General features: G+C 44.2%; 1 protein-coding gene across 1 annotated transcript; it reads left to right on the top strand.

The window, feature by feature from the left end:
- Window positions 1-417: 417 nt before the first annotated feature.
- On the top strand, window positions 418-26,448 carry LOC135507810 (succinate--CoA ligase [ADP/GDP-forming] subunit alpha, mitochondrial-like). The gene is made up of 9 exons (XM_064927477.1): window positions 418-526; window positions 3,724-3,824; window positions 5,705-5,821; window positions 5,955-6,167; window positions 6,337-6,394; window positions 7,242-7,325; window positions 8,788-8,939; window positions 17,010-17,198; window positions 26,045-26,448. Exons 1-9 carry the CDS (start codon window positions 493-495, stop codon window positions 26,069-26,071), a joined length of 975 nt encoding a protein of 324 aa, XP_064783549.1. The 5' UTR covers window positions 418-492; the 3' UTR covers window positions 26,072-26,448.
- Window positions 26,449-26,685: the final 237 nt, after the last annotated feature.

The following is a 26,685-nucleotide window of genomic DNA, read 5'->3' as shown; positions in this document are numbered from 1 at the left end:
GGCTTATATTATGTGAAATCCATAGATTACGGCCTACTGAATTCATTTCAATTGACTTATATGAACTGTAACTCAGTAAAAACTTAGAAATTGTTTCATGTTTCTTGAATATTTTTGTTCAGTGTAAGAATCAAATTTTCATAGCAGATTTTACCCTTCGGGTTTTCTATGATGGGCATAACAGGCACTTTAGTGTTTGAGGCATGCAAGCCTCATCCGAGTTGTTGATGAAAGTTTGAACTCCACTTTCCAGAATTCTTTGCTGTTTTAAAGCCAACCTTGAATCTTTGCCTGGATAAATTTCCATCTCACTGGTTGTACAATTTTTGTCAGCGACTTAAATAATAGGTATAATAACAACATAGTTAAATTGGTATGAACAAGTTCAAAAACGTTTGCAGTACGTTTTATTAGTTGGGCATATTTGTAGTCAGCCCTTTGCCTTTTACGTGTAGGTCCGTAGCCTCCCGTGTCATTGGTGAATGACCGAAGATGTCGAATAGTAGGTTGTTTGCCCGGCTGCTCTGTAAGTACAACAACATATGTGTTCTCCTCAAGTCTTTAAACTGTTTAGGTTTTGCTAAATTAAGTGCTTCACGGAGCACGTTTTGGACGGAATTTGGGGTTTCTTGCTCACAGGGTAGCCATGGCAAGCAGCGCAAGGGCCTCTATTACTGGCTAACTGTTTTAGCATTCTGATAGATAGCGCATCAATTTCCAGGCCACACAGTCCGCACTACCGAACTTTGACCGTGCTTGTCCTTTAGGCTTTATATTTTTGTGTCAATTCTTTAAATTAGATTAGGGCATGTAGTTAGCTATACTATAACGTAACTGTCATGTAACGTTAGCTGGCAATTGGTAAGCTAATGCTACCTAACGTTACTCCCCCATTGTATTGTAACGTTACAAACAGCTAGCGTTAGTAAAGCTTTCAATTTGTGATTTACAACGTTATCTCTTTATATGGAAGTAGCTACAGGCTGTTGGTTGCAGTGTTGGGGGAAACTATAGTACTAGTACTCTGAAAAGAGTTAACCAAGCTACCAATTACTTGACTGAAAGAACCATAGCTTTAGTGTACCTTCATTTAAGAAATGGTTTACTTTACTTAACTTAGTCACTTTGAAAAAGTAGTTCACTACATCCAAACTACTTCGTGGGAAAAAATGATCACATGAAATCTCAAATGTCAGACTAGAAATTGCTCGAACAGATCACATTTACATTTAAGTCAAGATCACTTTGGGATGATATGTTATCAGAATGTGTGATTTAGCCTATTAAACACAAACGATGTTTTAAAGTGAGTATTAGGAAGGTCTGATGCAGTGATGCCGAAAAAGAAAGGGACCTTACTTAACACATTTAATTAGATGTTCAGGAGGCTTATGTCTTGGGGGTAGACGCTGTTTAGAAGTACTCTGAAAAGAGTTAACCAAGCTACCAGTTACTTCACTGAAAGAAGCATATCTTTAGTGTACCTTAATTTAAGAAATTGTTCACTTCACTAAAGTTACTTCCTATAGAGGTCCTGGATAGCAGGAAGCTTGGCCCCAGCTTGGCCGTACGCACTACCCTCTGTACTGTCATGCGGTCGGAGGCCGAGCAGTTGCCATACCAGGCAGTGATGCAACTCGTCAGGATGCTCTCAATGGTGCAGCTGTAGAACCTTTTGAGGATCTGAGGACCCATGCCAAATCCTTTCAGTCTCCTGAGGGGGAATAGGCTTTGTCGTGCCCTCTTCACGACTGTGTTGGTGTGCTTGGACCATGTTAGTTTGTTGATGTGGACACAAAGGAACTTGAAGCTCTAAACCTGCTCCACTATAGCCCCGCAATGTTAATGGGGGCCTGTTTGGCCGGCATTTTCCTGTAGTCTACGATCAGCTCCTTTGTCTTGCTCACATTGACGGAGAGGTTGTTCTCCTGGCACCACACAGCCAGGTCTCTGACCTCCCTTAAAGGCTGTCTCATCATTTTCAGTGATCAGGCCTACCACTGTTGTGTCGTCAGCAAGCGTAATGATGGTGTTGGAGTTGTTTGGCCATGCAGTTGTGTGTGTGTGTGAGAACAGGGAGTACAGGCGGGGACTAAGCACACACCCCTGAGTGGCGTCAGTGTTGAGGATCAGCGTAGCAGATGTGTTGTTGCCTACCCTTACCACCTGGGGGGCGGTCCAGGATCCAGTTGCAGAGTGAGGTGTTTAGTCCCAGGGTCCTTAGCTTAGTGATGAGCTTCGTGGGCACTATGGTGTTGAACACTGAGCTGTAGTCAATGAACAGCATTCTCACATAGGTGTTCCTTTTGTCCAGGTGGGAAAGGGAAGTGTTGAGTGCAATAGAGATTGCGTCATCTGTGGCTCTGTTGGGGCGGTATGCAATTTGGAGTGGGTTTGGGAGGATGCTGTCGATGTGAGCCATGCCCAGCCTTTTAAAGCACTTCATGGCTACAGACGTGAGAGCTACAGGGCGGTAATCATTTAGGCAGGTTACCTTTGGTTCCTTGGGCACAGGGACTATGGTGGTCTGCTTGAAACGTGTAGGTATTACAGACTCGGTCAGGGAGAGGTTGAAAATGTCAGCGAAGACACTTGACAGTTGGTCCATGCATGCTTTGAGTACACGTCCTGGTAATCTGTCTGCGACTTTGTGAATGTTGACCTGTTTAAAGGTCTTGCTCACATCGGCTACCGAGAGTATTTCAACAGAGTCGTCCATCACAGCTGGTGCTCTCATGTATGCTTCAGTGTTGTTTGCCTCGACGCGAGCATAAAAGGCATGTAGCTCTTCTAGTAGGCTCGCTTCACTGGGCCACTCGCAGCTGGGTTTCCCTTTTGTAGTTGGTAACAGTTTAAGACCTGCCACATCCGATGAGTGTCAGAGCCGGTGTCGTAGGATTCAATCTTAATCCTGTATTGACATTTTGTTGCCCTCTTCTACCAAGCTTTCATGGCCAAATAGCAGATATATATACACACATTTTTTTTTTCTCCATTTTTCCAGAATCTCACACGTCTGTAGATTACACATTCATGGTCATTTGTTTCTTTCCCCTTATTTCTAACCGGCCTTTTGTGAAATAATAATCTCACCATGACTGCCATGCAGAACTGCACATACTAATGCCGTTCATAGGCTTCTCTTGGCGGGTTGGAGAGTTGGGCCAGTAACCGAAAGGTTGCTGGATCGAGTCACGGAACTGACAAGATAAAAAATATTTCTTTCTGCCCCATAGCAAGGTAGTTAACCCAGGTGCCGATGATGTCGATTAAGTCCCCCGCACCTCTCTGATTCAGGGGTTGGGTTAAATGCGGAGGACATGTTTCAGCTGAATGCATTCCATTGTACAACTGACTAGGTGTCCCCCTTTCCCTTCCTTCCAATTTCAATCCTGAGGGAATGAGCACAATGGGTAGCAAAAACTCGTTATCCAAGCGTAGTGGCCTACATAGTGTATGTGTGTTTTACTTCTCACAGTTGCTACTGTGTGCTGTAGGTTTTGGAACATAGCCGCTGGGCCTACCTTCAGGTCTGTTTTAATTGGATTTAAACTAATTAGAGGAACATCATGTGACAACAGCTCAGGCAACAACGCTGGACTATGTCTCCTAGATGGCAATCCTTCTCCCCTTTCCATCATGATGTGACTTTGACAATAGTGTTTTTTGGAAATCTCACCTGTGTGTGGTCTCACTTTCCTCTCCTTCTGCCTCCATTTGCAGTGCAGCAAAATGGGGTAAGGAACTGTTATACTGCTTCAAGGAAGCACCTCTTCATTGACAAAGACACCAAGGTCATTTGCCAAGGCTTCACTGGGAAGCAGGTGTGTATGCTACACAACACCCAGCCGACACTGCGTGCTTTCTGCATTCAACTGGGTTGTATTCATTACGGCACTCAAAGGAAATCTTAACTTTTACAACTGAAATGATTGAAAATGTGCGTTTCCTATAAGACAAGTCCAGGTAGTCCCTCCCTGTCTCAATCTGCTTTCATCCGTTTGGTCCCGAATGAACACAACCCTGATTGGGTTATTGTTTCACTGTCAACAGACATTGTTGAAGATCTGCCTGTGCAGAGTCAAAACAGCTCAATAATCTTCCCAAAACATTAATTGACAAAGTTGCCAGAGGAGCATGTAGGCATAGAAATTTAAAAATAACCAACTGTATCCACTAGTTAAGGATTTGAATTTGCGATGTTACATTGAGTTAAAAAAAATATTAAAGTAAAAAAAATAATAATTAAGCAGCAAACAGTAGCTAGCTATCTGCAACTGAGCACCTTATCCACAGACAACGAGTGGTCGTTAAATGACCCCAGAATCTCTTTCCACAATATCGCCTTGGATGAGGATGGAAGGTCTCTGTCAAAGTCGATAGAAGAGTATCGGCGTCATTGTCCAACAAGCGAACACCTCTCTCCTCTTTCACCTTGTAGGTTAATGACCGTCCCCCCTCCGCTCCAACAACTCTTCGACTTAATATAGTGTTATTAAATATAGTTCTTCTTAATGAACACTCATGCTAATTAGAAAGGGCTGAGCAATGACTCAAGTGTCGCTGCTGCTGCACACCGACTTTCATCTATGGTTTGCTTATCAAGCCATATACTTCAAATTCATTGTCCTTTCATTAGTGGATGATAGTTAGGACTGCCACCAATGGGGGAAAGCACAAAGTGGGCAGACGGTGCACGTTGCGTTTATAAATGAACAGAGGGAGTAAAAAAAGATGAGTCTGGTGAATGGAAGAATTATTGTAATGAAAAGATATCTGCGTTGCAAGGGAAAAAATTGCTGGCTCAGTTTTTCCTTTCTCTTTACTGCTGGTAATTATAGTTTTAACTTTAGGGTCATTGGTTTTGGATGTGTCGTAGTTGGCCCTCGTAGCCGCTTATCTATAGCGTTTCTTAACAGCCTCTGTAATTATTAACTGAGAAGGCTGATGGAACTTGGTAGGTTGAATATTCATAATGTTATTATTATTATATTACAACACATTATTGGACTCAATGCCCCTGAAAAAGTGAAGGTGGGACTGTGAGTGATTTATTTTTTATTGATGACCTCAAGAAATACGGAGACATGATGCCATTTGATTATGGTCATTTAGTGTGCCTGGGTTGGATTTCACTTGCAGGTGAATCCTAACTTACACTTAAGTTGAATGTTCACTTAGTCATGCATTTAGGTCAATGGGATACTAAGTGACAGTTAGACACCGTAAACTATGTACCAAATCTCCTCTCGGAGACCCCCATTCATAGTCATTGATTTACCTGCTGATGTACCTAGTCTTAATATGCTGGTGGTGTCTGTGTGCCCACCCATGTCAGCTTGATTCCTATGCCCCCTCCCTCTGCGGGCACCGGACACCATTCTGCCCAGTTGATTAATGGTGGATGGCAGGCCTGTTCTTCTCATTCCCCACTACATGGCTTTAATGATATCTCAAGGTTGGTGGATGGCGCCGCCAATGACTGGGACAATTCCCCTCTCTATCCATCACACACTGTTAGCTGCTCCCTCCCTACCCTTTCCCCTTGGCACTAACCCTTTGAACTGAAAGGAACTTCACAATATTGCTTCCATCTTGCAGATCTGCAGTCAAACATTGAAGCGGGCTAAGGTCAAGAGAAACGACTGGGTGGATTGGGACTTGCTGATTCTCTCTGACTCTTCCTCTTTCTCTCCCCCTCTAGGGGACGTTTCACAGTCAGCAGGCAATCGACTATGGCTCCCGGCTAGTCGGTGGTGTGTCCCCCGGCAAGGGGGGGAGGACACACCTTGGCGTGCCTGTCTTCAACTCTGTCAAGGAGGTTAAATGTGTTCCACTATTTGTGTTTCCCTAAAAGTGAACTGGTTCTGAACTAACTTGCCTGGTTAAGAAATTGTTAAATACATACATTGATGAATAGCAAGCCCTAAATTCACCATGTCCCACACCTGCAGGCGAGAGAGGGCACCGGGGCCGAGGCCACAGTCATCTACGTGCCCCCTCCGTTCGCGGGTGCCGCCATCATGGAGGCCATCGACGCTGGCATGCCCCTGGTGGTGTGCATCACAGAGGGCATCCCCCAGCAGGACATGGTCAAGGTCAAACACAAGCTGTTGCGCCAGAGCACCACGCGCCTCATCGGCCCCAACTGCCCCGGCGTAATTAATGTAAGAATATACACATATACACACTGGTATGTAGTATACACACATACAAGCTGCTGCGCCAGGGCGCTACCTGCCTCATTGGCTGCAACTGCTTTAGAGTGGTCAACGTAAGAGGCTGGAACACACACGCACTCTCTTGGTGTTAACATTGTGATTTCCTATTTTGCAGCCGGGAGAATGCAAGATCGGGATCATGCCGGGCCACATTCACAAGAAAGGGAGGATTGGTGAGATATTTTTGAATCATTGAATAAAATCTGCTTTTACTTGGCAGCTGTGTCATAATGCTGACAGACCAACATCTTGTTCTGTGATGGAAAGTTAACAGTAAGTTAGAGATCCTACAATACTTGCTTCAGTCTCCAAAATTACATGCGTGCAGTTGAATTGTGAGAGGGAGAAAGGACCTCTGCCCATGTGGCTATCAATGATAGTCGCTCAGTGAGCGTCCAAGCAGTTTCTCGCGGCAGACAGTTTGATAAGCTGTCAGTGCTGCAGCCCTGCAGGCAGCAGAAACAGCCATAGCAAATGTTTCTCCAGGTGCATTGGAGGCTGGTGGGAGGTGCTATCGGAGGACGGGCTCATTGTAATGTCTGTCTGGAATGGAATAAATGGAACGGTGTCAAAACATATGGAAACCACATGCTTGACTCTGTTCCTTTTGTTCCATTCCAGTCATTACAATGAACCTGTCCTCCTATAGCTCCTCCCACCAACCTCCACTGGTGTAGTGACTGCTGGGGAGCTGCATCGCTGCACAGACATCCTACACCACTTGCTGCTTATTGCGAAGGCATACTGTGTCTGTGTCCCCAATGCTACCCTGTTCACAATAGTCCCTGGGGCTCCAGTCAAAAGTAGGGAAGATGATGCAATTTGGGGTGCACCCATACAGTATGAATACAGGTCCTTTGCAATACTTAAAAATGCATTCTTCTTCCTTACCTCTCAAGAAGAAGGAAGGATGCATGTTAAGATAATTACAAGTTGTCCTCAGTCTCCCCTTATCTACTGACAGCAAAGGGAACTGTGTTGGCACCAGTGTGAAATAAAGGTATTTTGTTTTTCTGTCAGGCATTGTCTCTAGATCGGGAACTCTCACATATGAAGCTGTTCACCAGACTTCACAAGTTGGCCTGGGACAGTCTCTCTGCATCGGTACGTGGGACTGAACGTTATGATATACACATACTGCAAATGTATAGACCAGGGATGAGCAAGTTTGATGGGGGTGGGGGCCACTAAAACCTCTGAACTGATCATGAGGGTCCTCCGATTTATGAGGGGCCTCAGTGGTTCTGTGTACACACCCATGCAGTCAAAGCCGGCCCTAGCCTTTTTGAGAGGCCCAAGGAAAATTTCAAACCGCATAATTTCACTAATTGAAATTGTTTTCTCCCCTCTTGACGGCAGAGAGAAAAATCTGAAGTTTTAAGAGTAATTTCATGCAATTCTACACTTTTTCCACGGGCCTACAAAAAGGGCCGCCAGTTGCCCATCCCTGGTATAGACAAAATACTGTGCCTTCGGAAAGATTTCAGACCCCTTGACCTTTTCCACATTTTGTTACATTACAGCCTTATTAAAATTTTTATTAAATATGTTTTTTTCCCCTCATCAATCTACACACGATACACCATAATGACACATTTACATAAGAATTCAGACCCTTTGTTACAGCACCTTTGGCTGCGATTACAGCATTGAGTCTTCATGGGTGTGACGCTACAAACTTGGCACACCTGTATTTGGGGAGTTCCTCCCATTCTTCTCTGCAGATCCTCTCAAGCTCTGTCAGGTTGGATGGGGAGCGTTGCTATTTTCAGGTCTCCAGAGATTTTCGATTGGGATCAAGTCAGCGCTCTGGCTGGGCCACTCAAGGACATTCGGAGACTTGTCCCGAAGCAACTACTGCATTTGTATTTGCTGTGCGCTTAGGGTTGTTGTCCTGTTGGAAGGTGAACCTTCGCCCCAGTCTGAGGTTCTGACTCCAATACCTTGACTTTGTTGTCCGTAAACTATTTTTCCATATCTTTGGAAGTATGCTTTGGGTCGTTGTCCACCTGTTGTATTCGGCGCATGTGACACATAGAATTTGATTGATTATTTCTTGGATTGTGCATGTGTGCCGTTCAGAGGGTGAATTGGTAAGACAATATTTTTAAGTGCCTTTGAACGGGTTGTGGTAGTAAGTGCCAGGCACACCGGTTTGTCAAGAACTGCAGCACTGCTGGGTTTTTTACGCTCAACAGTTTCTCGTGTGCATCAAGAATGGCCCACCACCCAAAGGATAACCAGCCAACTTGACACAGCTGTGGGACACATTGGAGTCAACATCGGCCAGCATCAGTGTGGAACGCTTTCGATGCCTTGTAGAGTCCATGCCCTGATGAGTTGAGGCTGTTCTGAGGGCAAAAGGGGGTGCAACACAATTTTAAGAAAGCGCTCCTAATCTTTTGTGCACGAAGTGTAGTTATTTTTACTGCAACCATAAAACTTTCCAAGTCACATATAAAACCAATTAAACCTAAAAAATGATGAGTACATGGTACTCTATGCCTTCCGTCAGGTCTGACATTCATAAGCAGCGTAACAGTGATTTCTTATGGTTTTTGTTCAGGCATTGGCGGGGACCCCTTCAATGGGACAGACTTCATTGACTGTCTGGAGGTATTCCTGCAGGACCCTAAGACCGAGGGCATCATCTTGATCGGAGAGATCGGGGGCAACGCCGAGGAGAACGCTGCCGATTACCTCAAACAGCACAACTCTGTAAGAGGAGAGACCCACACGTTAAACATGCTACCAGACTGTTAATACTTTGCCAATGATCCACCAGTACTTTTGTGAATCATCCAGACCCTTTTTGAACGACGAGTGTAGTTCTGCAGGTACTCCCTTTCATCTCTTTGATTCCGACGACCCCCTCGGGAAGTCCCACTCCGAGCCCCCAGGTCCAAAATGTGTGCTTGGGTGGGTGGACATGTTTCACTATATTTGTGAGTACCAGAAGTGCTCACAAGAATGCTAAACTAACTTAAATAACAGAGAAGTGAGGACATTTTGCCGGTCCTTTACTTGTAAAAAGGCAATTTTAAGGGTAGAGTTAGGGTTGGGTGTTAAGGAAAATAGGATTTTGAATGGGAGTCATTTGTTGGTCCCCAAAAGTCCTCAAGTATAGTAAGACATACTCTGTGTGTTCTCACCTGCAAATGGATCTTGGAATTCTGGACAGGCTGAGGGTGTGAGCTATAGTGCATGTTTTTTATTTGTTTTATTTCACCTTTATTGAACCAGGTAGGCAAGGTGAGAACAAGTTCTCATTTACAATTGCGACCTGGCCAAGATAAAGCAAAGCAGTTCGACACATACAACAACAGAGTTACACATGGAGTAAAACAAACATTGTCAATAATACAATAGAAAAAATAAAGTCTATATACAATGTGAGCAGATGAGATAAGGGAGGTAAAGGCAAAATAAAAGGCCATGCCGGCGAAGTAAATACAATGTAGCAAGTAAAACACAGGAACGGTAGAGTGGAAGAATGTGCAAGGCTGAGAGAGAAATAATGGGGTGCAAAGGAGCAAAATAAATAAATACAGTAGGAGGAGAGGTAGTTGTTTGGGCTAAATTATAGATGGGCTATGTACAGCTGCAGTAATCTGTGAGCTGCTCTGACAGCTGGAGCTTAAAGCTAGTGAGGGAGACAAGTGTTTCCAGTTTCAGAGATTTTTGTAGTTTGTTCCAGTCATTGGCAGCAGAAAACTGGAAAGAGGCAGCCAAAGGAAGAATTGGTTTTGGGGGTGACCAGAGAGATATACCTGCTGGAGCGCGTACTACAGGTGGGTGCTGCTATGGTGACCAGCGAGTTGACATAAGGGGGACTTTACCTAGCAGGGTCTTGTAGATGACCTGGAGCCAGTGGGTTTGACAACGAGTATGTAGCGAGGGCCAGCCAACGAATCTCTTTGGGAATCTCAGACGACACGAAAGAGAGGTTGAACAGGCTAGTAATAGGCATGGCAGCAATTTCGGCAGATCATTTTATAAAGGGTCCAGATTGTCTAGCCCGGCTGATTTGTAGGGGTCCAGATTTTGCAGCTCTTTCAGAACATCAGCTGACTGGATTTGGGAGAAGGAGAAATGGGGAAGGCTTGGGCGAGTTGCTGTGGGGGATGCAGTGCTGTTGACCAGGGTAGGGGTAGCCAGGTTGAAAGCATGGCCAGCCGTAGAAAAATGCTTATTGAAATGATCAATTATTGTGGATTTATTGGTGGTCACAGTGTTTCCTATCTTCAGTGCAGTGGGCAGCTGGGAGGAGGTGTTCTTATTATCCATGGACTTTACAGTGTCGCAGAACCTTTTTGAGTTTGTGTTGCAGGAAGCAAATTTCTGCTTAAAAAAGCTAACCTTGGCTTTTCTAACTGCCTGTGTATATTGGTTTCTAGCTTCCCTGAAAAGTTGCATATCACGGGGGCTGTTCGATGCTAATGCAGAACGCCATAGGATGTTTTCGTGTTGGTTAAGGGCAGTCATGTCTGGAGAGAACCAAGGGCCATATCTGTTCCTGGTTATAAATTTCTTGAATGGGGCATGCTTATTTAAGATGGTGATTAGAAAGGCCTGCTTGCTGAAGAGTTTCATGGAGCATTTGACAGTGATGAGTGGAGGTCGTTTGACCGCTGACCCATTACGGATGCAGGCAATGAGGCAGTGATCGCTGAGATCTTGGTTGAAGACAGCAGAGGTGTATTTAGAGGGCAAGTTGGTTAGGATGATATCTATGAGGGTGCCCGTGTTTACGGCTTTGGGGTGGTACCTGGTAGGTTCATTGATAATTTGTGTGAGATTGAGGGCATCAAGCTTAGATTGTAGGATGGCTGGGGTGTTAAGCATGTTTCAGTTCACATATGGTGTCCAGAGCACAGCTGAGGGCAGAGGGTGGTCTATAGCAGGCAGCAACAGTGAGACACTTGTTTTTAGAGAGGTGGGTTTTTAAAAGTAGAAGTTCAAATTCTTTGGGTACAGACCTGGATAGTAGGACAGAACTTTGCAGGCTATCTTTGCAGTAGATTGCAACACCGCCCCATTTGGCCGTTTATCTTGTCTGAAAATGTTGTAATTAGGGATGAAGATTTCAGAATTTTTGGTGGTCTTCCTAAGCCAGGATTCAGACACGGCTAGAACATCTGGGTTGGCAGAGTGTGCTAAAGCAGTGAATAAAGCAAACTTATGGAGGAGGCTTCTAATGTTAACATGCATGAAACCAAGGCTATTACGGTTACAGAAGTCATCAAAAGAGAGCGCCTGGGGAATAGGAGTGAAGTGTTTACTTCCAGTTAGGAAGTTAACTGAATGTACTTCCAGTTAGGCTTCATGGTGCAGAATACAGCACACACCTTGGATTGACACACTCATTCCAGGCAGATGTGGGAGAGACTGATCTTTGGAGCATGGATGGAGAATTATGCAAGGCTTGAAAAGTGGTTAAGTGCCTTTCAGCAACAGTTATTGCCAAGTGTGTGTTTTACCCTCTAAATTTGTCAAGACACAGAATTTTGATTGAGAAAGTGTGTGTCTGTCTGGTGTTCAGCAGCTGAAAATTTAATTTGATGTGCTTTCAGCTGCCCTAATGCATGTAAATCTCTCACCACTCTTTGGCTGAGGCCAAAATGACTCCATATTTCCTAATAGCGTACATCTTTTGACCAGAGCCCTTTGGGCCCATGTCAAAAGTAGTGCGCTACATGGGGCTTACGGTGCCATTTGGGACGCAACCACTCTCTCTCCCTTCCTCATGTACAAACCGGCTCAACCAATCATCCAAAGTGTTGACAACCAGAGACCAATGGCCATAAAAAATACATCTATTTATTTAGAAATGGCATCCACTGTGTGCACTTCCAGTAATACCGTATGACGGTATGGAAATCTGGATACCGCCCAACCCTAACACAAATATTAACTGTATTGTACAACAGGCACACACATACATTTATTTGACGCTAATTCGTCATTAGATCAGCTCGGCATATTTTCAGACACTTAAGGGAATCATACATGAATAGTACAATACAATGACACTGTAGGGAATAGGGTGCCATTTGGGACTCAAAGTAGAATATAATATCACATTGGTATGCCCTTACCAATGTCTAGCTACTGGTATGCCATAGCTAGATATTTCAAAATGATCTCTTTCTTCAGACTTATAGATCGGTCGGTGTAGCACTTGTGAGGCACAGCTGAGCATAAATTTAAAGAATGATATTTTTTTATTTTACTGCTGTCATGGTTCTTTTTAAGACAACTGGGGGGGGCGTCCGTGATCTTCAGATCGGAAAGTCAGGCATCTTTCTAGAGCTCTGAGTTGGATCACTGTTCAAAACCATTCTTGAAAGCACGGAAGTCTGAGATTTCCGATTTCCCAGTTGTTTTGAACACCGCATTTAGTCTCAGCTGAGGGAGGGAGAAATCAGCGGAGGGTCCTCCTCTCAAGATCCCCGCTCTCTCTCCTTCCTTTCCTCCGTGTGAGACTAATCAGAAAGGGGACACCAGCTTCCACCTGATGATGAAACTCAAGTCGCAATGCAGCTGCCTCATGCACAAATTCATGTTGTTCCTATGACCAGAGAAAGTTAAATATTCCTCTATTAAAACAGACGAGATGAGCTGCTAATAAAAATGTAGGGCTATTGATAGACTTGGCTACTCATTCATTACAGCGCGGGTGGAAGTAGGGAGAAGTGCGTTTTTTTATGTTTTGTAATGGTATTGAATAGAGTGTTGACAGTGCTGAATAACTTAACATAAATTCACTCATAATAACAGCAGCTCTTTGCTGTATTCTTTTACAGCCTCCCTCTGGTCATTGTTTTAAAAGTTATGAAATCTCACGTAGGCTAGTATCAAACTTTGCTGTGGCCGGGGCTGTGGAAGCCGTAGGCACGATGATTTGAGACAAATTAAATGGTTAAAAATAGGAACACTTTGCCTACCCGATGCATAAGGCTTCTGAATGAAGTGCACCTACAACCAACAGCGCAAGAAATAAAAGCCAACCTTTATTGGCCTTTCTATTGAAAAGTTTGGTGATCGACAAGAAATACCTTGGAAAGATTGCGATCGACCGTTTGGTGACCACTTGTACACGATTTAATTTTAGGGGATGAAGATCAAATTGTCGAGCTTGAGTCAAATCGGTCTTTATTAAGTGTTACACTTGACATAAAATATGCCTAACAAAAAATGCGATGTATAAAAATAGACAACTAATTTACAAAAGATGTGCCAACCTGGTCTGTTTTAGTATACTGAATAAAAATATAAAGTCAACATGTTAAGTTTGGTACCATGTTTCATGAGCTGAATTTTTTGTTGCAAATTTTTTTTTTTTTTTTTTTGCTCACATTTGTTTACATCCCTGTTAGTGAGTTCTTATCCTTTCCCAGGATAATCCATCCACCTGACAGGTGTGGCATATCAAGACACTTATTAAATAGCATGATTATTACACAGGTGCACCTTGTGCTAGGGACAATAAAAGGCCACTCTAAAATGTTTGGTTTTGTCACACAACACAATGTTGTAAGAATTTTTTTTAACCTCTTTTTCTCTCCAATTTCATGATATCCAATTGGTAGTTAGTCTTGTTCCATCGCTGCAACTCCCGTGCGGACTTGGGAGAGGCGACGGTCAAGAGCCATGTGTCCTCAAACACGACCCTGCCAAGGCCCACTGCTTCTTGACACACTGCTCGCTTAACACGGAAGCCAGCCTCACCAATGTGTCGGAGAAAACACTGTACACCTGGTGACCGTGTCAGCATGCATTGCCCCCGGTCCGCCACAGGAGTCACTAGTGCGCGATGGGACAAGGACATCCCTGCCGGCCAAACCCTCACCTAACCCGGACGACGCTGGGCCAATTGTGCGCCGTCTCCCGGTCTCGGCCGGCTGCAACACAGCCTGGGAGGCGGATGTCTCCATTTTTGATGGAGTGTGCAGTTGGCATGCTGACTGCACAAATGTCCACCAGAGCTGTTGCCAGAGAATTTAATGTTAATTTTTCTACCATAAGCTGCCTCCAATGTTGTTTTAGAGAATTTGGCAGTACGTCCAACCGGCCACACAACCGCAGACCACGTGGAACCACTCCAGACCTCCCCATCCGTCTTCTTCACCTGCAGGATCTGAGAGACCAGCCACCCGGACAGCTGATGGGTGTGAACAACCGAAGAATCTCTGCACAAACTGCTGGAGATGAATCCCTTTTTCAACTGTACTGGGAAAATGGTGTCGTGTGGGAAAGCGGTTTGCTGATGTCAACGTTGTGAACAGAGTGCACCATGGTGGGGCTATGGTATGGGCAGGCATAAACTACGGGTAACGAACACAATTGCATTTTGATGGTAATTTGAATGCACAGAGATACCGTGATGAGATCCTGAGGCCCATTGTTGTGCCATTCATCTGCCGCCACCACCTCATGTTTCAGCATAATGCACAGCCCCATGTCGCAAGGAGCTGTACACAATTTCTGGTAGCTGAAAATGTCCCATTTCTTCCATGGCCTGCATACGTGTAACAGCCTCATCGACTCTATGCAAAGGAAATGTGTTGCACTGCATGAGGCATCTGTGACCAACCGATGCAGTTCTGTTTTCCCAGTCATGTGAAATCCATAGATTATGGCCTAATTAATTTCAATGGACTGATTTCCTTTTATATGAACTGTAACTCTGTCAAATCTGGAATTGTTGTTTGTTGCGTTTTATATTTTTGTTCAGTGTAAGTCACCTTTTCAGAAGGTCTTAAGCGCTTTTCTTTTTGAGACTTCTACTTCTAAATCCCACCTAGTATTCTTCAGCCTCCATGCATTTGTAAAACAAATGAGCTACCTAAGACGTAACACCTTTGGGCCCATGCTTTCAAACGAGACAGAGTATTTGGCAGCTAACCCACGTGAACACTAAATGTATCCTTTTCCCTGTCATCCTCGACTCTTAGCCACTGCTCGCTCTCTCTCTCTCCGAGGTGCTTTACGCACAATACAAAGCCCAAGCACAATGCATTCACTAACACACAGCGGTGGGGCATGTGTAGCGCACTCTATTCACATCTACTTTGCGAATAGGGGGCCTCATCAATTTGTAATTGTCTGTTTGTCGTCTTAATCTGACAAGATTGAGGCTCTACCCCCGAGCATACAGCAAGGCCCATTTCGAAACAACCCCTGCCGCCTCCTCCACCCCTACTCCTGTGGGGGAACAAACTGAAGAGGTAGGGAAACGACCTACTCCTTCTCTTTAGTTCCATTATTAAAGTAATAGATCTCTAAGGTTAACAATGTAGGACAAAGGCGGTGGGAACTTTCAAATGCTATTTCGACTTCTCTTATTACGCTCTGACTTCTCTGAGGGAAGATGAAGATTAATTGACTAATTACAGCCTAACTTGTTTAGGTAGGTTTTAAAAGTTGATTCACACAGGGGGTGGTTTGTTTGTCAAAGCTGTGAAATTCATTAGGATGGGACAAGCGAGAGCCTGAACTGGAGTGTTTAGGGCCTAGCTAGAAGAACAGCATTGGGCCTGCATTCATAAAGTATCTGAGTAAGTAGGAGTGCTGATCCAGGATCCGTTTTGCCTTGTTGACCATAATGAATAAGATTGTATGGACAGGAATGCTTTGTGAATAGAGATTCTAAAACAGACGTGGCCACCCCTCCTCCTGGAGAGTTACTGGGTGTTCAGTCTTTTGCTACAGCCGTACTTCAGCTCGTGAAGGTCTTGAAAAGCAGTTAAGTAGTAGAATCAGGTGTGGAACAAAAGCCTGCAGGAAGGTCAGTCTTTAGGAAAAGGCATGGCCACCCTCGTTCTGACCCATTTAGAGGAAAAAATGTTGGGCCACCTTACAAGAGGAAACATTTACCTTGAGTAATTAGTATCCTCCCGGTACCTTTTTTCCCCCTTGATTGCAGTCATATTCCCCCGTTTTTAGTGAACATTTTGCTTTCAGAGCCATCTCTTGTTAATACTGTACATTGTTAGTCAGGTTTTTAAAACCATTTTTTTTAACATTCATTTTCTTGGCCCGAGAGACGAGCGGGTTGGCTGCTCCGCTTAAACAATTATGCAGTGTCTTCAAGCATGTTGAAATGAATAGCGGTCGTCGGGCAGTGGTCTTGCTGTACATGCCTGCCAGTTTCAGTAGGGTTCCATTTAGAATGGTAGCAGGGAAGTAAAGACTTAAGCAGGAGGACCACCTTTCCTGGCTTGTCGGCCAGTTTGTTCTACACGCCGTGTTAACTCTCATCTGAAGAAGAGGGTATGAGGGAGAGAAAGATGGAAGGAGAGCCTTATCACAAGGCAAGTTCCTGAGAAGGAGTGTCTGAAGAGAGGACTGGCTTGTGTTCAGTTGGCAAAAAAAAATACTGAAATGGGTGGCTACTACAGTACCTGGTCGAATAAGAAACTCCACCAGGATGAGCTGAGCGGACAGGGCCAGAGCTAATCGGTGTCCGCGTGACTAATAACCTGCTTCTGCGAGAATGAGATCATGTGAAATGGCAGGGAGGGGTGTGTATCTGCCCATGCAATTAAATGGTCTCATTGACTCTTTCACACACATCTGGACAGAGCATGTAATATAGTATTGGCATGAATGTGAATATAGCATTTACTGTCCTTTTTATTTAAATAATAAAATAAGACTGTTCTAGGAATACCTATTTGAGGGTCTGTTAATAGGAAGACAATGTCTTTTGTTTTGGAACGTCTATTCTGTTATTTGTCTGAGAACACAAGTATGACTGAGGCTGTCTCCTTCTCCCCCCCTCAGGGAACGAATGCCAAGCCCGTGGTGTCTTTCATCGCCGGGCTCACTGCCCCGCCGGGCCGTAGGATGGGTCACGCCGGTGCCATCATCGCAGGGGGAAAGGGTGGAGCCAAAGAGAAGATTGCTGCCCTACAGCAGGCGGGCGTTGTGGTCAGCATGTCCCCGGCTCAACTGGGCAGCACCATGTTCAAGGTGAGACTAGAGAGATGTATTAAAGAGCTAATCTATCTTTACCATGGCTCGAGCTCTCTAGCCAACTCTATGGGTGAGATCCGTAGCGATAGATAAATGTCATTCAGTGGCGCGACGGACTACCATTCACCCATAGCTGGGGGAGGACGGCAAAAGGGTTACTTTGGTCGCTTTAGTCCCACATCCCAACTTTTCCTCTTCCCTCAAATATACTAAAAACAATCTCGACTAGGGTTGCAAAGGGTCGGAAACTTTCCCGTAAATTTCTGGAAATTCTTCATGAAATATTCCATGGGACGTTAAGCCTGGGAATTTGGGGGATTTTGCTTAAATTCGTCAAAAACGTTAGCTTATAAAACAACTTTTTAATTGTGTGATTACAAAAGGCAGTTATGGGTCTTGTGGCATATTTTGTTTACTGTCCCCAAGTCAATGGAATTCCAAACATCTGCATGCAGAGTGCATTTTTCCATCACGTGCAGTGCATCACATGTACAGCTGATTCTCAAGATCTTACACACTACTGAGATGCTATTGAGCCAAGGACTACATGTTTTCTGGTAAGTTTTGATTACAATACTGGGTGGGGTGAATATATTTGATATGACATACTTTTTTGGTTAACTAGTAAATAGTAGCATGCACCAAAGTGTTTAAATAATTTCTAACTTGTTAACAGTTTCTGCTAGTTAGTTTTTGCTACCAAGTGGGTTTTATCTTGCTTGAGCCTGCTAACTGAGGAGTGTTAATTCACCTGTTTACATACATGTTTCATTTCTAAACAACTCCTTTGTAAGATAGATTGTTAAATGTTTTATCTAACTGCTTATCTGTACATGGAATTGTATTTTTTTTATTTTGACTCATTTGTTTCCTAATCTTTAAAGGAAAATGCCACGGGCACTATCTGATGTGTGGAGACATTTCACTGCAGCTAATGTAGATGTGAAGAATGCAACAAAGATTCAGTGTCTGTCCAAGTGCATCAAGTTCCCTCAGCGTTCACAACAAGCAAACTCTGACAAAAGTCCTTCTACATCCATTCGAGGTGAAAATGATGAATCGGACACCTTATCAATAGCAACAGCTTATGGCCCTCCTGGAATCAGAAGTTTTTATTTGACTCAATGGAGGAACATAGTCAGAGAAATGCTGATGAATGTCTTACACGAGCTGTGTATGCAACTGGTTCACCTCTGATGCTCACAGGCAATGTGTATTGGAAGAGATTTCTGAATCTTCTTTGCCCAGCATACACCCCTCCAACTAGAGACATGATTTGTCTACTCATTTGCTGGAGTTCAAGTGAAGGTCAAGCAATTCATAGAGAAAGCAGACTGTGTTGCAATCATCTCTGATGGGTGGTCGAATGTCCGTGGGTAAGGAATAATTAACCACATCTCCACCCCTCAACCAGTATTCCACAAGAGCACAGACACAAGGGACAACAGACACACCGGTCTCTACATTGCCAATGAGCTGAAGGCAGTCATCAATGACATTGGACCACAGAATGTATTTGCACTGGTGACAGACAATGCTGTGAACATGAAGGCTGCTCGGTCTAAAGTGGAGGAGTCCTACCCTCACATCACACCCATTTGCTGTGCTGCTCATTCTTTGAATCTTCTCCTCAAGGACATCATGGCACTGAAAACAATGGATACACTCTACAAGAGAGCCAAGGGAATGGTTAGGTTTGTGAACGGTCATCAAGATTTATAGCAGCAATCTACCTCACAAAGCAAAGTGAGAAGAATAAGAGCACCGCATTGAAGCTGCCCAGCAACACCCGTTGGGGTGGTGTTGTCATCATGTTTGTCAATCTCCTGGAGCGCAAGGCAGGGTAGCCTAGTGGTTAGAGTGTTGGACTAGTAACCGGAAGGCTGCAAGTTCAAATCCCCGAGCTGACAAGGTACAAATCTGTTGTTCTGCCCCTGAACAGGCAGTTAACCCACTGTTCCTAGGCCGTCATTGAAAATAAGAATTTGTTCTTAACTGACTTGCCTAGTTTAAATAAAGGTAAAATAAAAATCTCTCCAAGAAATGGCCATATCACCGTCTGCCAATATGGACAGCCCCATCAAATGCATCAAAAATCGTGAAGATTTCTGCCTGAAGCCCATACACTTCGCAGCGTACATATTGGACTCCAAGTATGCTGGTGCAGAGATCAACAAGGCCTATGGTGTCATCACTACCGTGTCTCGCCACCTTGGCCTGGATGAGGGCAAGGTTCTTGGCAGTCTGGCGAAGTACACTTCCATGCAAGGTCTTTGGGATGGAGGTTTAATAATGGCAGTCGTGCCAACATATCTCATCAGTCACCTGGTGGAAGGGACTTAATGGTTCTGAGGCTCTTTACCCTTTTGCCTACATCATCATCCAAATCCCACCAACATCAGCCGCCTTAGAGCGCAACTGGTCCTTGTTTGGGAACACACAACAAAGCACGCAACAGGCTGACCAATACAATGGTTGAAAAATTGGTGGCCATCCGGGAAAATTTGAGGCTTTTTGAGCCTGACAACGAGCCATCCTCCACAAGGTTGGAAAGTGACAGTGAAGATAAGGCCTCAGTCTGCTGTTCAGAGGAGGTCCAGGGAGAAGACACGGAAACCCGAGAGGAAGACAACCAAAGCTTTAGTTTCTAGACTAATTTTAGAGATGTATGTTGAAAACATTTTTGGGAGATGCGATGGATCATTGGGGACCATTCAATATTTATTTAGTTAGTTTCCTGAACTCATTTAATTAAAGTTCAATTCATAACTAAATGATTTTTGATTTCAATTGTTTTAATAATTTGCAATGATGTCTACTCATGATAAGGTAAAAGGTCTCCATGTGATATGGTGTGTGTATATACACTGCTCAAAAAAAATAAAGGGAACACCAAAATAACACATCCTAGATCTGAACAAATTAAATATTCTTATTAAATACTTTTTTCTTTACATAGTTGAATGTGCTGACAACAAAATCACACAAATTATCAATGGAAATCAAATTTATCAACCCATGGATGTCTGGATTTGGAGTCACACTCAAAATTAAAGTGGAAAACCACACTACAGGCTGATCCAACTTTGATGTAATGTCCTTAAAACAAGTCTAAATGAGGCTCCGTAGTGTGTGTGGCCTCCACCTGCCTGTATGACCTCCCTACAACGCCTGGGCATGCTCCTGATGAGGTGGCGGATGGTCTCCTGAGGGATCTCCTCCCAGACCTGACTAAAGCATCCGCCAAGTCCTGGACAGTCTGTGGTGCAACGTGGCGTTGGTGGATGGAGCGAGGCATGATGTCCCAGATGTGCTCAATTGGATTCAGGTCTGGGGAACGGGCGGGCCAGTCCATAGCATCAATGCCTTCTTCTTGCAGGAACTGCTGACACACTCCAGCCACATGAGGTCTAGCATTAGGAGGAACCCAGGGCTAACCGCACCAGCATATTTGTCTCACAAGGGGTCTGAGGATCTCATCTCAGTACCTAATGGCAGTCCGGCTACCTCTGGCGAGCACATGGAGGGCTGTGTGGCCCCCCAAAGAAATGCCACCCCACACCATGACTGACCCACCGCCAAACCGGTCATGCTGGAGGATGTTGCAGGCAGCAGAACGTTCTCCACGGCGTCTCCAGACTCGGTCACGTCTGTCACATGTGCTCAGTGTGAACCTGCTTTCATCTGTGAAGAGCACAAGGCGCCAGTGGCGAATTTGCCAATCTTGGTGTTCTCTGGCAAATGCCAAACGTCCTGCACGGTGTTGGGCTGTAAGCATAACCCCCACCTGTGGATGTCGGGCCCTCATACCACCCTCATGGAGTCTGTTTCTGACCGTTTGAGCAGACACATGCACATTTGTGGCCTGCTGGAGGTAATTTTGCAGGGCTCTGGCAGTGCTCCTCCTTGCACAAAGGCAGAGGTAGAGGTCCTGCTGCTGGGTTGTTGCCCTCCTCCACGTCTCCTGATGTACTGGCCTGTCTCCTGGTAGCGCCTCCATGCTCTGGACACTACGCTGGCAGACACAGCAAACCTTCTTGCCACAGCTCGCATTGATGTCTCATCCTGGATGAGCTGCACTGCCTGAGCCACTTGTGTGGGTTGTAGACTCCGTCTTATGCTACCACTAGAGTGAAAGCACCGCCAGCATTCAAAAGTGACCAAAACGTCAGCCAGGAAGCATAGGAACTGAGAAGTGGTCTGTGGTCACCACCTGCAGAACCACTCCTCTATTGGGAGTGTCTTGCTAATTGCCTATAATTTCCACCTGTTGTCTATTCCATTTGCACAACAGCATGTGAAATTTATTGTCAATCAGTGTTGCTTCCTAAGTGGACAGTTTGATTTCACAGAAGTGTGATTGACTTGTAGTTGCATTGTGTTGTTTAAGTGTTCCCTTTATGTTTTTGAGCAGTGTATATCGAATGCAAAAAACATCTACATTTAAATGGTACTAAAGTTAATTTGCATATATTCCATGTTAATTCCTACAAAGTTTACTCTGAATATTCCCAAAAATGTGCAACCCTAATCTCGACATACAAAAGTAGAAAAAAAAAACCAATGAACTTACAGTAACCTTTATGTTGTTTTCAGTCTTTGGGTTCGTTAACAAGTAAGGTTGTGGGACTTGTGGATTGAACTTTTTTAATACGTAATAAACAAAAGGCAACGGTGAGGGGGAATTAATGGCTGTTGATGCCGGGGCGGGCAACTTTTCTACGCTGCTGCTGCCTATATTTCAATTTATCACCGGAGGAAGCCGGTTTTAACAAGACGTATAAAAAGTTCAAGCTTGTATTACACCCATTCATCTTATTCTTTCATTACGAGCGAGCGCAGGGTGGCAAACCCAAACACCCAGTTATTGATTTGCGTGGCGGTGGCACTGTTTTCGTTTTAATTCATAATCATTGCGTGTAATGTTGAACTATTTCCCGGCCTGTTAATTTCCCAGCGATTTTGTGTTCATACATCTCTGTTAATCTCATTGGCGCTGCTGTAATCGGTGTAATAATACACACGACACAACAGAGCAAACAAACAAAGTAGTGCCCGATGGGGGTAATTAATTTGGTTTGGTTTAACATGCTCAGCTCTCAGTACAGTACAAGGCCCAACTCTAGTGTTTTGTTTGTGCTTGTCGGTGAAGTTCTCCTTGTGTCCACACCTAGATTCAAGTATTTGTTTTCTTTCAAATACTATAAATGCTCTAGATTAAACTTGCATGTCACCGAAAGAATAGTCCCAAATGTGCAAACTCCACCCACCTAGCATTCAAGGCAGACTGTGTCAAGCCCACATAAACCTCCAGTCACCCATGTGTGCTGCTTGCTCCGTTTTTCACTCTTTCTCATGGCCTCCCTTGACAAAATGTCCCTGTTGCACACCAGCACTCTTCATCACTCCCTCTCTCCTTCCTCCTGCCCTCATCTCTCTTCATCTTACCCCACCTCTCCCCTTCTTTCGGTATTGAGCACCTTTGACACACACACAAGGACGATCGCAACTCTTTCTCTCTCCTGTTCCTCTTACTCTACATCTTTTGTTTACAGGCTGTATCACAACCGGCTGTGATTGGGAGTCCCATAGGGTGGCGCACAATTGGCCCAGCGTCCTATTGTAAATAAGAATTTGTTCTTAACTGACTTGCCTCGTTAAATAAAGGATCAATATAAAAATTAAAAATAAAGTCGTTTCCCCTCTGCTTAAATACATATCTCAAGCAAGCACTATTTCTCCTTCTCCTCTGTCCTTGCCCTCTTCAAATCAAATTGTCACATGCTTCGTAAACAACCAGTGTAGACGAACATTGAATGAAACGCTTATTTACAGGTCCTTCCCAACCATGCATATATATATAGAAAAATAATAATGAGGAATAAATACAGAATGAGTAACGATAGCTTGGCTATATACACGGGGTACCAAGTTGAGTAATGAGGTAATTGAGGTAGATACAGTGGGGCAACAAAGTATTTAGTCAGCCACCAATTGTGCAAGTTCTCCCACTTAAAAAGATGAGGCCTGTAATGTTCATCATAGGTACACTTCAACGATGACAGACAAAATGAGAAGAAAAAAATCCAGAAAATCACATTGTAGGATTTTGAATTTATTTATTTTAAAATTATGGTGGAAAATAAGTATTTGGTCACCTACAAACAAGCAAGATGTCTGGCTCTCACAGACCTGTAACTTCTTCTTTAAGAGGCTCCTCTGTCCTCCACTCGTTACCTATATTAATGGCACCTGTTTGAACTTGTTATCAGTATAAAAGACTTCTGTCCACAACCTCAAACAGTCACACTCCAAACTCCACTATGGCCAAAACCAAAGAGCTGTCAAAGGACACCAGAAACAAAATTGTAGACCTGCACCAGGCTGGGAAGACTGAATCTGCAATAGGTAAGCAGCTTGGTTTGAAGAAATCAACTGTGGGAGCAATTATTAGGAAATGGAAGATATACAAGACCACTGATAATCTCCCTCGATCTGGGGCTCCATGCAAGCTCTCACCTCGTGGGGTCAAAATGATCACAAGAACGGTGAGCAAAAATCCCAGAACCACACGGGGGGACCTAGTGAATGACCTGCAGAGAGCTGGGACCAAAGTAACAAAGCCTACCATCAGTAACACACTACGCTGCCAGGGACTCAAATCCTGCAGTGCCAGACGTGTCACCCTGCTTAAGCCAGTACATGTCCAGGCCCGTCTGAAGTTTGCTCGAGAGCATTTGTATGATCCAGAAGAAGATTGGGAGAATGTCAGATGAAACCAAAATAGAACTTCTTGGTAAAAACTCAACTCGTCGTGTTTGGAGGACAAAGAATGCTGATTTACATCCAAAGAACACCATACCTACTGTGAATAATGGGGGTGGAAACATCATGCTTTGGGGCTGTTTTTCTGCAAAGGGACCAGGACGACTGATCCGTGTAAAGGAAAGAATGAATGGGGCCATGTATCGTGAGATTTTGAGTGAAAACCTTCCATCAGCAAGGGCATTGAAGATGAAACGTGGCTGGGTTTTTCAGCATGACAATGATCCCAAACACACTGAACGGGCAACGAAGGAGTGGCTTCGTAAGAAGCATTTCAAGGTCCTGGAGTGGCCTAACCAGTCTCCAGATCTCAACCCCATAGAAAATCTTTGGAGGGAGTTGAAAGTCCGTGTTGCCCAGCAACAGCCCCAAAACATCACAGCTCTAGAGGAGATCTGCATGGAGGAATTGGCCAAAATACCAGCAAACGGTGTGTGAAAACCTTGTGAAGACTTACAGAAAATGTTTGACCTCTGTCATTGCCAACAAAGGGTATATAACAAAGTATTGAGAAACTTTTGTTATTGACCAAATACTTATTTTTTTTCACCATAATTTGCAAATAAATTCATTAAAAATCCTACAATGTGATTTTCTGGATATTTTTTTTCATTTTGTCTGTCATAGTTGAAGTGTACCTATGAGGAAAATTACATACCTCATCTTTTTAAGTGGGACAACTTGCACAATTGGTGGCTGACTAGATACTTTTTTGCCCCACTGTATGTACATATAGGTACGGATGAATTGACTAGGCAACAGGATAGGTAATAAACAATAGCAGCGTATGTGATGAGTCAAAATTATTTAGTGCAAAAAGGGTCAATACAGGCAGTCCGGGTAGCTATTGGTAAACTATTTAGTAGTCTTATGGCTTAGGGGTAGAAGCTGGTCAGGGTCCTATTAGTTCCAGACCTGGCGCATCGGTACTGCTTGCCGTGCGGTAGCAGAGAGAATAGTCTCGATCATTCTCCCTCTGGACTATGAGTGGACCTTGTGCCACCTTCCACCCTTCTCCCTCCTTCCATCCATCAGAGTGCCTGAAGCCTCGTGGCCACCATGTCAGAAGCCCTAACACAGCCCCGCTCATCCCCCGGTCTCTTTCTCCTTCCCCCTCTTCTCTCTCTCTCTCTTTCACAGAAAGTCAAGGGCCCGGCCTTGATCGGCGCGTACAGATACACTTAATCCGCCCAGCGTGAGACTGAAGGGCGTCTTCCCTTAACACTCCTGAGTGTTACATTAGATAACACACGCACAGCCCGCCAAGTTGCTCTAGCACTCTGTCAAAGTTGAGGCGTTGAGCCGAAGTAGACATTTTCAACCACTTGGTGGCAGTAGACATTCAGGTATTTTGGAAGTAAGGCATTTTCCAATGGGCAACATCATGCATGTGTGTTTCAGTCCTGATAAATGACATTTGCATAAAGGAAGCTTTTTCCTCTGTGGCATGGCGGAATTCTAGGATGGGAAGGAGAGTATTTGTTTTATAGTCCTTCCCGTCCGTAATGTTCTCTGTCCTTTTGGTTATGTGCTTTTACGTCTTATTTTCCCTGTCGTATAATATCACTATGGATCTTGATGCTTTGGTGTGAATATACATGTTTTCTGTGTATGGACTACTCTACACTGAACATGAGCCTTGCATAGCCTTATTCGGTTTGTAAGGTATTTATATTTGCATCCAAAATAACGATTTTGAATGTTATTTGTCTAGATCTCCTTCATTAATCCCTGATGAGAGGGAGAGAAATTGTCTACATCCCAAATGGCACCTATAGTGCCCAACTTTTGACCCGAGTCCTATGTAGGGAATGGTGGTGCCATTTGGGACGAAGTTATTCCTTCCCCCACCTCCCCAGGAAGAAATTGCCTAGTCAGGGTCTACTAGCACCCCCTCCAATCCCCCACCCCGTGTAGCTTCCAGATGTAAACAAACTGTGAATCTACATGAATAAATAATTATTTCCTCTCCTTCCCCCTGTTTCCCCCTCCTGTTTGTTCTGTCCCTCTCTCCGCAGGAGTTTGAGAAGAGGAAGATGTTGTAAACGGGGAAAGGCACCCCCCCCCCCCATCTTCCTGACCGAAGCCCCTACTACCATACACACTCACTACGCAGTGTTTTTAAGATGTTTTTGATTTCAGCTATGAATTCATACTATTACACAGAGTAAATATATCAGTATATCTTGATGTCTTTTAAATATGTGATACCATGTCTTTTAGAGGACAGTTATTGGCATCTGTTATGGTAGCTTCTGATGTGTTTAGTTTGACAACAGAGGAGGAATGCCAAGGTAACGGAGGTGATCTGGTTCCTGTGTTGTCTTTCTACTACTACACTCTCCTACTGTAACCAAGTATTCCATCAAAATGTCTGTTCTCACTGGCTATACAGCTGAATAAGAAAATATCTCGAATACGGTTTTGGTTGTGGGCTCATTTTTATGTTCGTCTCTCTCTCTTTTGCATGCACACACAGGTTAGCATGACGGTGTTGAAGTGTTATCACACTGTGGTATTATTGGGTGCATATGACGTGTGGTTCTGCAAAGTTTTACAGTGTAATAGCATTAAAAACAATATCTGTTTGAAAGTGGTATGTAATACTAGACTTTATTTGGAAGATGTTTTTCTTTTGTTCCAATTTGAAAAGGTTGCC

Source organism: Oncorhynchus masou, chromosome 21 (genome assembly GCF_036934945.1).
Source record: "Oncorhynchus masou masou isolate Uvic2021 chromosome 21, UVic_Omas_1.1, whole genome shotgun sequence".
NCBI classification, from domain to species: Eukaryota; Metazoa; Chordata; class Actinopteri; order Salmoniformes; family Salmonidae; genus Oncorhynchus; species Oncorhynchus masou.
The sequence above is the reverse complement of the archived record's forward strand: the minus strand, read 5'-3'. Positions and strand labels throughout refer to the sequence as shown.